The following is a 12,578-nucleotide window of genomic DNA, read 5'->3' as shown; positions in this document are numbered from 1 at the left end:
CTGCATCCCCAAATTCTCCCACAGTGTTTAAAAAAGAAGCAGCAAAGGCCAGATGGATTCTCCCTTGTGCTGACATGCATCAGTGAAGGCAGTGGGGAGTCTGAGGTTTGCTCTAAAAATCTTATTCTGTTACCTAGTTAATACATTCATCCAACTTATTCAGCCCCTCACACAGACCCAGAGCTCACAGTGCAACTGGCTCCCGCCCTCTGGATCTGCATTCTTGTATGTGAACTATACACCAACAGAGGACTAACATATCCTTCAGAAAACTCTCAAACACTGGCACTCAACTAAAATTTTAAAACTTCTTATAATTAGATATTGACATCTTTCTTCTTTTAAGGGCATCAGTAACCAAAAAGGAAACTGCTATAGTTTCTGGCCAAGAGCTAGATTATAAATTAATTCTTTGATAAACATGAGCAGACAAAAAAAAAAAAAAGACGGTTCAGAATGCAAACAACACTAGAGACTGTTATCTAAATTGACAGCACAGTTACCACCAGCTTGAAAGAGATAACATATTCCAACAAGGAAAGAAAATATGGCCAAACACCTATCTTAAAATAACTAATAATTAGAAATCCTTTAGTGCTCTCATTACGGCTAAAGTGTCAATTCAGAGGTCGAAATATATTCTTTCCAAAACTGACACAGTGTTGAAAACTGTGTTGCCTGCTATACACGTCCTATCTTCTCCCACAGATGTTAAGTAGGTCTTGAGATGAACTAAAGAACAGATAGCCACTCCCAACACAGTTAATAAATGATCCCTCCCAACTGACAAAATGCCAGCCCCACCAGCATGAGTATTCTTCAGGTGATTTGCACTCATCCTTGGAAAGGATGGTGCTTTTGGTTACAATGTACAAAAGCTGTGTTTTTCCTGTATACTTCCCACCCCCACGTCTCACACATTACAGAGGCACATACACAGATCCAGTGTGGAAGTCGGACGACAGATGGGAACACGTGCTCTAACGTATCGCCCTACTCACGGAAGGCAGGGGCCCCCGGCCAGGGGGTCTTCAGCAGGACCATCGGCGGCTCCCCCCACTGTGTGGGCAGCGGGAGGGACACCCGTGCGTCCCCACCGCAGGTCCCTCGCGCCTGCCGGCTTCCTGCTGCCGTTGGGGTGGCGGCGTCCCGTCAGGAGTGTGACACAGTAGGGAAAGAGACCGGTTCACTGTGAGACCTGCTACTCACTCTCGGACAGTGCCTCGGCCCCCCTTCCCACTGCACAGCGGCTGCCGCAGGCGGTGAATGGCCCTCCAGACTGTGAGCCCGGGTCCGAGTCCCATGGGGACACAGGCTGAGGTGTCAGTGACCTTCTTCTCAAGACACTGCATTTTTTTATGGTGCTACAGAAACAACCTGACATGGTTCCCTAGCCTTAGGAACAGGGGAAGACGGGTGGGGGAGAGTATGAACTAGGAAGATGGGGAGGTGGTTGGCTCTCAGCTTTCAGAGGAAACTAAGAGGGTCCCCAAGTCAGTTATATAGACCGTGTTTCGCATGCGTGCTGGGGAGGCCGGGTAACGTGAGTTTCACCTCGTGGGACCTGTCACTTATCCACACAGAGTTAATCAAATGCTCCATTATCTTTCCTGGGGAAGGGAAATGAGCTGATTTGAACTGTGAAGCTTGGATGCTCATCCAAAGAGGACAGCTGAGAGATGTATGTGCAAAATAACTCATCTGGAGGAGGAAATGGGCAACAGATTCCAAGTACCTGCTGGCTGCGCCGTCGGCGGTATCTGCTGGCCCCTCTGAGCACTGAACTGAACCGAGGCCATGGGCCGGTACTGCTGCGTGGTTGAGGTAGGGTACTGACCAGACGGATAATAATACACAGGCATCTGGGGAAGGAAGGGGACAATGGCAGGACATGAGGGCTGCAAACGGAGTAATGTTTTTACACATAAAATACATTGTCATCTTATGACATAATGTGAATACAGTAAATTGCAAAGATGGCCACCCTGCCTACATGCATATGCATGGAGTGAGTGAAAGTCGCTCAGTTGTGTCCAACTCTGTGAGCCTATGGACTGTAGCTTGCCAGACTCCTCTGTCCATGGAACTCTCCAGGCCAGAATGCTGTTCCCTTCTCCAGGGGATCGTCCCAATCCAGGGATCAAACTCAGATCTCCTGCACGGCAGGAGGCTTCTTTACCATCTAAACCACCAGAGAATCCCAAGAATGCTGGAGTGGGTAGCCAATCCCTTCTTCAGGGGATCTTCCCGACTCAGGAATCTAACCGGGGTCTCCTGCATTGCAGGTGGATTCTTTACCGGCTGAGCTGCCAGGGAAGCCCATGTATGTGTCACCAATGCCATGACACAGGAATGATGATTTCTGAGGCTTGTATGCCTGATCCTTAAGAAGACTTGCAGCTTTCACTCTTTCAGGAGAGAACCTAGCCACTAGGAGAAGAAGTCCAGACTGCCCAGCTGGAGAAAGAGGCCATGTGGAGGCCAGAGGCTGCCCAGCCAAGATCCCAATGCTCTGACTTAAGAGTGAGGCCCCACGTGACCTTCCAGTTCCAGTAAAGCTGCCTGGGACAGCACCACGTGGTGAAGGGGCGGGCCATCCCCACGGAGTTCCGCCACAAATTGCCCACCTGGCTGTGAGCTAGACAATGCCTGTTGTTTTAAAGTGCTGAATTTCGTATTTTTTTAAATGCAAGAAGAGTGAATGAAACAGTCAACAATGACAACACTTTTTTAGGGTAGTTTTGAATGTGATTGGGCTTCTCTGGTGGCTCAGCTGGTAAAGAATCTGCCTGCAGTGAGAGACCTGGGTTCGATCCCTGGGTTGGGAAGATCCCTTGGAGAAGGGAATGGCAACCCACTCCAGTATTTTGGCCTGGAGAATTCCATGGTCAGAGGAACCTGGTGGGCTACAGTCCATGGGGTCGCAAAGAGTCGGACATGACTGAGTGATTTTCACTTCACGTAAATGTGATCATCTAACTTGAATCGTTTTTCTAATGGAAACACAAGTCAGTCATGAAATCTAATCTCCAGCCTAAAAGGATCAGAGGATGAAATCATGAAATAAGGGCAGGTCCAGCAGAGCACTTATTAGAGTGGCACATAGCCAGTATCTCCCCTCCGAACAAAAAAAAAAAAAAAAAAAAGAATATTCAATCTAAAAAGGAATATAGGTTAAAAAAGAATATTCAGTCTAGAAAGGGATATAAGTCAAAATTATTGTTTATGTCACCTTCTGTCACTTTCTCCTGACTGGGAATGACTGAAAATATTCTAATTACTTCCAGTAAGATTCGAATCAAATGTCTACTGACCTGGAAAGATTTCTTGCCTGTCTCAGGTCATTTATATGAAGGCTCTTTTCTTATTAATCAATTACCTTTTATTTCTAGGCCTCTGACTTTTCTTCTATCAACTTCTTTAAAATGTAAGCAGAGGCATGCCAATTCACAGCTTACAAGGTTTATCTGTTTGGAATAAAGTGAGGAGCCACCTGTTTGAGCATGGAGAGTTTTATGGCTTGCCCTCTTTGCCTTGTCCATGCATATTTGCTTCACTCTTCTGGTGGGTTGGGTATTCATGGCAAGTCAGACAAAACTGACCTTTATAGTTATTAAATAGGTTCATTTTTCTGCATAAATTGAGCATATTTTCATATATGCCCACAGACCATACCGCATGTTCTTTTCATTATTATACATCATCGAGTCATTGAGTTTTAAAATGTTTAATAACTTGAAAATCACTGTGGGATATATCCTATACCTTTACCTGTGGTTCTTTTACAAAGAAGTTCAGAGATGTTCAGACTGGTCATGAACATGTGTTTTCTGGTTTTTTCCCCCTTCCCTCTCTCTATTTTTAAATCTATTAAAGAGAGAATGAGAGCATTTCCATTGCAGATACACCAGTGCTCTGGGTTGTCTTTGCTCTAATATTTGCTCTAGTATCTTTGCTCACTAAAACTGGAATTCCTTCAATCAAGCAAGTACATCTTTTTTTAAAAAAGGCTTCAACTGAATATTCTGCCAAGTCTTCTTTTTCCCAATAATTAAATATTCTTAAAATCATTAATATATTAGTGAGGCCTGTTCTCCTGTAACTTAAAATGATTTTCCACATCTCCTTAAACCCGACCCTGATAGCTCAGTTGGTAAAGAATCTGCCTGCAATGCAGGAGACCCCGGTTTGATTCCTGGGTCAGGAAGATCCACTGGAGAAGGGATAGGCTACCCACTCCAGTATTCTGGAGAATACGGGTGAATACTCCAGTATTCCCTGTTGGCTCAGCTGGGAATCTACCTGCAAGGTGAGAGACCTGGGTTTGATCCCTGGGTTGGGAAGATCCCCTGGAGAAGGGGAAGGCTACCCACTCCATTATTCTGGCCTGGAGAATTCCATGGACTATAAAGTCCATGGGGTCACAGAGTCAGACACGACTGAGCCACTTTCACTTTAAACCCCACCAGTGACACCACTACATTGCAGAGAAGGCAGCTAGAGGTGACTATAATTATCACTCAAGATAAAATGAATGACTGGGTGAAAATCACTTCATGGCGGAGGATTCTGCATGGCTGCAAAAGCAAATAATTTATTCAAGATGTTAAGGCAATGCCACACATGATACAAAGGTAACACTGTACTTGAAACAGCTCCTCCAATGAGATATTTCATAATTAGCATGGAATTTGCTTGGGCTATGCATGCCTTGAAAATGGACCAGAAAACGCCTCAGTGCATTTTACATCTTGACAGTAATCACTTGCAATATTCAGCAAGGGATGCCCAGGAGAGCCCCAGAGATGTTTGGTGGTAAAGAGTAACACATAATCAGTCTTTGAGAAGACAGTAAAAATCAGTGATCTGTGGTGTCTTACACGCTCAAGTCAATTAAATATGATTAATGGCTACCTGTGGGCGGGTGTGGGAGGCCGTAGCCCCCAGGGGAGAGGAGAGTACAGTGGAGGGGGCTTAGCTTCCTCCTTTATATTCTGAGAGGAGCCCCCGATTAGCTCCAGAAAGATGCTTATGAATGGATAAGAAAGGAAACATGTCTCCAGAGCAGCAGCAGGAGAGATGCAAGGCCCCCAGGGGCTGACTTCCCTAGTTCCTTCTCCAGGGCTTTCCTGCCCGGAGCCATCACCATAGTGAGCCTCATCCTGCAGGAGGTGATGCTCTGCCATGGCCTCTGCACCAGCGGCCTAGACAGTGGGCCATTCCCTCTGGTCCTGGGGACACAGGTCCGCTTCACCCAACTTCCTTTCTGAGCCCCATAAGCACAGCTGGTGGACAGGACAGACCAGGACCTGTAGGCTGGGAGTATCAGTATGCCCCAGAAGCCCGAGGTGGGAAGAGTTGGCGATATTCTACACGGAAACCGAGCTCAAGGTGTTCTGGCTCTACCAGCTCTGGGTCCCACTCACCTGTGTGGGTGGAGGCTGATGCACGAATCCCTGTGGCGAGGCAGGGGGTTGGAGGACTTGCTGGGAGCCAGAGAAGCTCCCTGTGGGAAGCTGCTGACCCGTGGAAGCAATGACGTAGCTTGGCTGCTGGGTGGGCTGAGGCAGGAGGGACGGCGGGTAGACGGGACCGGCAGGGGGCTCAGGAGTCTCCCCGGAGGACTGCCGGCTCAGGGTCATCTGGCCGAACTGCGTGGCCACATCCTCTCTCTGCAAGCCATCAAGAGAAACCGGGACATCAGCAAGGCTGGCTGAGGAATGGCAGGGGCACACAGAAGCAGACGCAGGACACAGGCTTGTCCTTACCAGAGACAGAGGGGGCACGATTTGGGAAAAAATAAATGAAAGGAACTCTCTGTCCAAAACAAGAGAACGTAACAAGGGAAAATAGATTTTAAACTCAGAGATGGTCAATAGGTTGACCTGTATTTCTTTCTTTCAATGGAAACAAATGATTATTTTTTCACTGTGGGCTCAAGATCCTCAGAATAACAGTAGAATGAAAAGGACTTGGTGGTCTATCCTAGAGGGTCATCTGGTCTACCAACAATAGCCCACAGGCTCTGCCTACTGGAGAGAGACAAGAGGGACTTGTACTGCCCTTGGCTGCTGCAAAAATGGAACCAGGGCTAGAGTCATCAGCAGGCCGAGTGGAATTCCACTTGTAAAGGAGTATTTATTCACTGCCTGGCCTAAAGTTAAGAGAGAATGCTCACTCTCATTGTCCAAAAGGACCTAGTACATTGAGGGGAAATGAGAGGGCTCTGGAGAACTGGGATACTAGGGGAACATCTGTATCAGGAGCAGCAGGTGATGTCAGTTACCATCTAGATATTGACTTTAAGTTATTTGCGAACCCTCACACCAAACTCATGTGTCTCTCTCCCCCTGACTTCTAACTCAGAGGACATCCAATTCCTGCTTAGCTTGTACATGCCTTTTTATATTTTTTTGGCCGTGCATCATGGCACATGGGATCTTAGTTCCTCGACCAGGGATGGAAACCCTGACCCCTGCAGGGGAAGCACAGAGGTCTTAACCGCTGGACTACCAGGAAAAGTCCCAAGCTGGTAAACTCTTAAAAAGGGTATCAGACTGCAGGAGCATTAAACATAGGACAGATGACAGAAAGGAAAGCATTCTTTCTGGAGAGGAGTGGCAATGTTCTGGAATGAGACATTCACACACTACGTTCCCGCTGACAGTCAGCTCAGGGCCCCCCACCCAGCATCAGTCCACCCAGCAATAGTAAAACCAGAGAACACGCTCTCCCAGGAGAAACATCATCCCCAAAAGATACAGTACCAGGGGGAACTGTGGCGTTGGCGACACAGGCAGGAGATGCTGGGGAGGAAAAGACACAGCTGGGTATTGCACGGACTGGGAGGAAGCCTGCAGCCCCTGGACAGATTGGAGGAAAGAGAAAGCTGATCAGGTTAACAGGTGAGTGCTGGGGGTTGCAATCCCACTTGCCTCTGAAGCACACCACCATCCCGCACAGGCAGTCTTGGTTCAGTGCATCTGGAGAGGGGGCCAGCCACTGATGGGAAGACAGAGCCAGGCAGGCTGGCACCAGCCAGCCTTGGGGAAGGCTTGCTGCCCAGATAAGAAATCATGTGCGTGAAACATCTGAAATAACTGTAAAGCACTACAGAATTTAAAGAATTTCATTTAGTTTTTTTAAGAAATATTTTGAGACTTTTCATGTTGCTGTTGGTGGTCAGATTCCCTGGCTCTAAAAATATAGTCCAAAGGCTAAGAGTTGCCAGGGTGAAAAATTTTCCTAAGAAGCAAGAAAAAAACAAAAGAAAACTGAGGTTCACCTTGGCAACTTCCCTGGACACCTCAGGTTTCTGTGGCCATTTCCACGTGTTGCCCTAAAACAGGAGGGGAGCCCTACGTCTGTCCAAGGCACAGGTGAACAGCCAGGCCACCTTGGAATGAGCTGGTTTCTGTTCTTCCCGTTGGTAAGACATTTCATATTGTGTCTTTGCAAACACGCGCACTGCTCTGCATTGGGAATGATGACAACGGGCTGAATGGGATTGAGTTCCGTCCCCAAGTCAGGCTCCTTGATCATACAAGCAGCGTTTGTCATTCCTGTTCCAAGCACCACGCCTCAGCATGCAAGTCACTGGATGGGGTGGGTGCTCAGATCTATCTACACTTAAGGATCCAGGTGAAGTCCCATTAGCCTATCAGCCAGGGCTCTCAGTGGCCAGCTTTTATGATGGAGTTGAGTGGACAGGGGTGGTATCCATGGGAAATAGCCCCCTTCCTGACGCATCACATGTCTGAGGCTGGCGTGACCTCCATCTCTGTGCGCCTCCCCTCCAGGTCTTCCCACCAGCTCTTACCTGAGTGACCAGGGGGCTGGCCATTTGTGGCTGGGCTGGCTGGACCTGCTGTTGGGGCTGCGGGGAGGGCTGCTGCTGGGGCTGTGGCTGGGCCTGCCCCACCATTGCACTACGCAGGGGCTGCTGGCTGGCTGGGGGGTTGTAGATGGCGGGGGTCCCATCAGGATTCACGAAGGGCTGGCCTGCAATGGGACCATACCTTGGTCAAGGAAAACTTCTCAAGCCCTCTTTGGACACAAAGAACCCCTCTGAGAGATGTTCAAAATGGAACCTGAAGACAAGGGCCAGTGGAACCCCGGGATACCAGAACCTTCACCAGGGCGAAGACTTGACAGTTTAAGACTCATCTGGTTGAGCAAAATAACGGTATAATAAGCCCAGAGCAATTTAAGACACTGCAAATAAAGCCACCACCTTCAGGGTGATTCGCCAAAGCTAGGAGTACTTGTGCGTAGCAACACCCAGAGAAGGAGGCCCATGGAGCCCTGGGTGTGCTATCCTGTACCTCGCAGCCACCAGCGAGGTAACTTACACTGAGATTAGGGCTGTTTTGCATTGACAGCTCCGCGGCATTCAGTGACTCATTATTTACCAGTACGTTTGCTTTGCTTCCACTGGGCTGCTCACCAACTCAGAATCATTATCTGTTCCACAAATATATGTACAACCGGAATATACAACACGCATTCATTCACTTCTCTAAGTAGACAGCAGCCGGGGAGGGGACTGAAATTTTGAAGGCGGTGCATAATAAATCCATCACAGAACCATCTGGTCACGGGGAAGCAAATACACATTGTCTTGTCCTGTGAAATACTGGCATGGTTCACTGTTATTGCTCCTGCCATTTGAGGAGTGTTTTATAGTTTACAAAATAGTATCACTGGGACCTCATTGGGCCTCCGAGGAAGAAAGGTGTCATTGTGTTGTGTTTCTGAAGAGGAAAGACAGGGCCACTAGGAAGGTTACAGGAATGAGGGGCTGAAAGGAGAAGGGTAAGGAGAAGCAAATGAAAAGAGAGGGGATAAGAGGAAAAGGGAGGTGAGGGAGAGAAGAAATGGGTTTCCAATATGACAGGTGCAGCAACAAGCATCTCACACCCAGGGTCTTCTCTTCCAAGAATCCCACAGATGTGCAATCTCATTCCACTCTATTATTTTTTATTCATTTGGCCATGCCACGTGGCTTGTGGGATCTTAGTTCCCTGACCAGGGATCGAACCTGTGCCCCCTGCAGTGGGAGTTCTAACAACTTAACCTCCAGGGAAGTCCCTCATTGCACTTTTAGAGACAAGATAATCAGGGTTCGGAGGGCCCAAGCAACTTATTCAGAAATAAATGAAGCAGTAAGTGAGACAAGCAATGACTCTGGTCCATTCACCTCCCATCACACCAAACAACTTTGGTGAATTACCCAAGTTTGCATGATGAATACATGGGACAATGAATGAGGTTCCATGAAAAAAAAAAATCCAACCATAACTGAAAACTGTTCATTAACACGTGAGAAGTTAGGAGAGGTGTGGGTCATGTTTCAAGGTGGGATCACCCTCAGGATTGGTAGAAAAAGAAGACCCAGAATATGGGTGAAGAGATGGGCAAGGTGCCTACAGGTAAAGAGCAACGGACTTAATTTCAACTCATTTAGGAGCTGACATGGGACTTCCCTGGCCGCCCAATGGTTAGGACTCTGTGCTTCCACTGCAGAGCACACAGGTTCAGGACTGATCCCAGGTCGGGCAACTAAGATTCCAAATACTGCATGGTGTAGCCAAAGAAAACAAAAAAAACCACCTTCCTTTAAATACTGATGAACCTATGTGCAGGGCAGGGAACAGAGATGCAGATGTGGAGAGCAGACTTACGGACACAGCAGGGAAAGGACAGGGTGGGATGAACTAACAGAGTAGCACTGAAACATGTGCATTACCATGTGTAGAACAGATGGCTGGTGGGAAGCTGCCATATGACACAGGGAGCTCAAGCCCGTGCTCTGTGATGACCTGGAGGGTAGCATGGGGGTGGTGGGAGGGAGGCTGAAGAAGTATATGTATATTTATGGCTGATTCACATTGTTATATGGCAGAAACCTATACAACATTGTAAAGCAACCATCCTCCAATTAAAAATAAATTTTTAAAAGTGAACAAATAAACACGGATGGCTCTGGAAAAAACCACCTTCCTTTAAAAAGATTAGGAACTGACATGAAAGCTTTAGCATTTCCCAAATTTTCAGCACTGCCCTCAATGTGTGTGTGTGTGTGTATCCAACAAGTAACTTTATATGCTGCATATTCATGAACATACCTGCCAGAATCACAGAAGTTCTAACAACAGTTTCATAATTAATCACAACATGCTGTGATAGAAAAGCAAATGTGCTAGAATTGTAGTCACAGAACAATGACTAAATTTAGAGGGTTTTTAAAAAATGTTCTCCATAAGCACTTGTTTCTCTTTCATTGTTATTTAATTTTAGCTATGTTTTATTGTCTTATTGTTCTTTTTTCCAAAATAACTCTTCTGAATTAAAAAAAAAAATCTGCAACCCATTTTTTGCCTGTAAAACCCAACAATTCAAGAAAGAATGAAAAAAAATAGCTCAGTTTACAAAAATCTACTGGCCCATTTGGGGTTCTAATCCTTTGTTCTCTCCTCCTATTTTGTATCTTACTAGGTAAGAGGAACATTTTAGGTTCTTAACATTAAAAAAAAAAAATAGCAACTACATATGAAATCACTTTCAAGTCAGCCTTACTCTATGCTCACACACACACATAAACACAAACATGCAAAGATGGAAAACAAAAAGAAAATGAACTTTACTATTTCTATCACTTTTTCTTAAATTGGATTTTTTTTTAAACTGCTATTTGTGGATTTTTGGTCACACCATGTGGCATGTGGGATGTTAGTTTCCTGACCAGGGATCGAACCCGTGCCCCCTTCATTGGAAACGTAGAGTCTTAATTATTGGACCAGAGAAGTCCCACTATTTCTGAGACTTTTGATTTACCCCAGTGAGAACAAAGGAAGTGTGAAAAATTGACCATACTTAGGGAGAAGGAAATGGCAACCCACTCCATTATTCGTGCCTGGAGACTCCCATAGACAGAGGAGCCTGGCGTGCTACAATCCATGGGAAGAATTCACTTGGGTAGGGAGAGGGGACAGGCTCTTCTGGAAAGAGAACATAGTATAAAAGATTGCTTTTTATGCTCACCAAGGAACAATGGAGAGAACTGAGGAAAATAAAGAGTCAAGACAGATGCCAGGGAAGAGACCAAAAACAATTTCCTATGAGGGCCAGGAGGTGACTCTTGGTTTTCAAATCAGGCTCTGATGGCCTCTCTGTTTTCTACCTATTCACCAATCCAGGTGCAATTACGACTGAGTACAGACAGCTAGTTTGAATGACAGCAGCTGAAAACCAGAGGAGAAAGGCTCACGAGCTCTAGGAATATCCCACTTAGCAGAGGCTTTCACGTCAGAATTGCAGAAGCGTGCCCAGCAGGCCTGGCACGGGTCCTGGCAGGTAGAGAGGGCGTAGTGACAGCAGTAAGCCAGGGCTATGAGCCGAGCCCGGGTTTGAATGCAGAGCACCTACCACTCTCAAACACGTGCCTTGCGGTGAAAAACGTCTCCGCTCTTCACATCGACATGTGTAATGTGCAGCCGACATTATGTTACTAATGGATAATGACTGAGCCCCTGCATGGGACCGAGGCTCTGTTATCCAGGGATGCAAAACAAAAACAAAAAACTCAGTAGGACCTCTCCTCAGAAAGGGCTTACAAATGGGCTGGTAACAAGGAAATGAATCCAGGGGCAGTTCACACTAAAAAGAAAGTAATTATAAGCTCTTGGTTTCCCATACTAAAGCATGGCCACTATGTACCTGGCAGAAGGGTATTTATTTATAAAGAAAGGGAGGGTATGTTGGGAAAAATGTTTTCCTTCCTAGTTCTTAAAAAGTGAGCAGTCAAATGACAAAGAAGCTGATGGTTATGGATAAGCAAAGATTACTTCAGGTCTTGCAAAGACATGTTTTTAGACAGCACACAAAAAAATTCATGGCGCATTCAAGCTCAAGGCAGGAGAAGTTCAGATAAATTGATTCTAGACGTCCTGTGAAAAACAAAACACAGCGCATTATGGAAGCCCACGAGGAGCATTCGGAACTAACCAGCCCTCAAAGGCAGCTCAGAGTCAAAGTCCTTGCAGATGGTGCATTCTTGCATCTCACGCTCCTGAACTTTAGCCAGACAAAAGCAGAGCAAAGTGGCAAAACAACATACCCAGACACTAACAAGGGCGTGAGGGATGCCAATGCCTGTTGACATCTCTGGATAGCACCACGTTGACAGAAAACTGCCAAAGATGAGCCTTCGGCTAGAAATTTCCCGAAGGATGCTGAGTCTAAGACAGCTGGAGGAAGGTGCATCTCAAGAGTCAAACCCAGGCTTGCCTGGCAAGGATGAAGGCATGGTCCAGAGATAACTCTCGAGCAAAGAGCCTCTGATTCCTTCATCCAGATGCACACAAAGCAAAGAAACAGCGGTCAACGCAGGTCCAGAGTTAGAAATGGACCAAGTGGGAGCTGAGTCTAAAGCCAGACAAAGTAAAAAGTCCTGGTTGTATCTGGGGAACCACAAGAATGTATATGGATGGGTTGGTTTCAGTTGCCAAATATTCAGTGTCAAGTAAAAGCCCGGTCTGTTGTGCCGACAAAGGAAGTTTCATTTTTGTTTCAGTTAG

The 12,578-nt window shown here is 46.5% G+C and overlaps 1 protein-coding gene across 16 annotated transcripts in view; it reads right to left on the bottom strand.

Moving 5' to 3' along the window:
* The window catches only part of ARPP21 (cAMP regulated phosphoprotein 21), a 162,520-nt gene that overhangs the window by 50,239 nt on the left and 99,703 nt on the right, over nucleotides 1–12,578 (bottom strand). For all 16 annotated transcript variants that reach the window (XM_070359978.1, XM_070359990.1, XM_070359974.1 and 13 more), the window contains 4 exons: nucleotides 7,820–8,001; nucleotides 6,768–6,863; nucleotides 5,427–5,672; nucleotides 1,736–1,862 (listed from right to left, as the gene is read on the bottom strand). In XM_070359978.1, the coding sequence (XP_070216079.1) occupies nucleotides 1,736–1,862; nucleotides 5,427–5,672; nucleotides 6,768–6,863; nucleotides 7,820–8,001 (651 nt within the window). The remainder of the gene's footprint in view (nucleotides 1–1,735; nucleotides 1,863–5,426; nucleotides 5,673–6,767; nucleotides 6,864–7,819; nucleotides 8,002–12,578) is intronic.

The sequence above is a fragment of the Bos mutus genome, chromosome 22 (assembly GCF_027580195.1).
Source record: "Bos mutus isolate GX-2022 chromosome 22, NWIPB_WYAK_1.1, whole genome shotgun sequence".
In the NCBI taxonomy this organism is placed as follows: Eukaryota; Metazoa; Chordata; class Mammalia; order Artiodactyla; family Bovidae; genus Bos; species Bos mutus.
The sequence above is the reverse complement of the archived record's forward strand: the minus strand, read 5'-3'. Positions and strand labels throughout refer to the sequence as shown.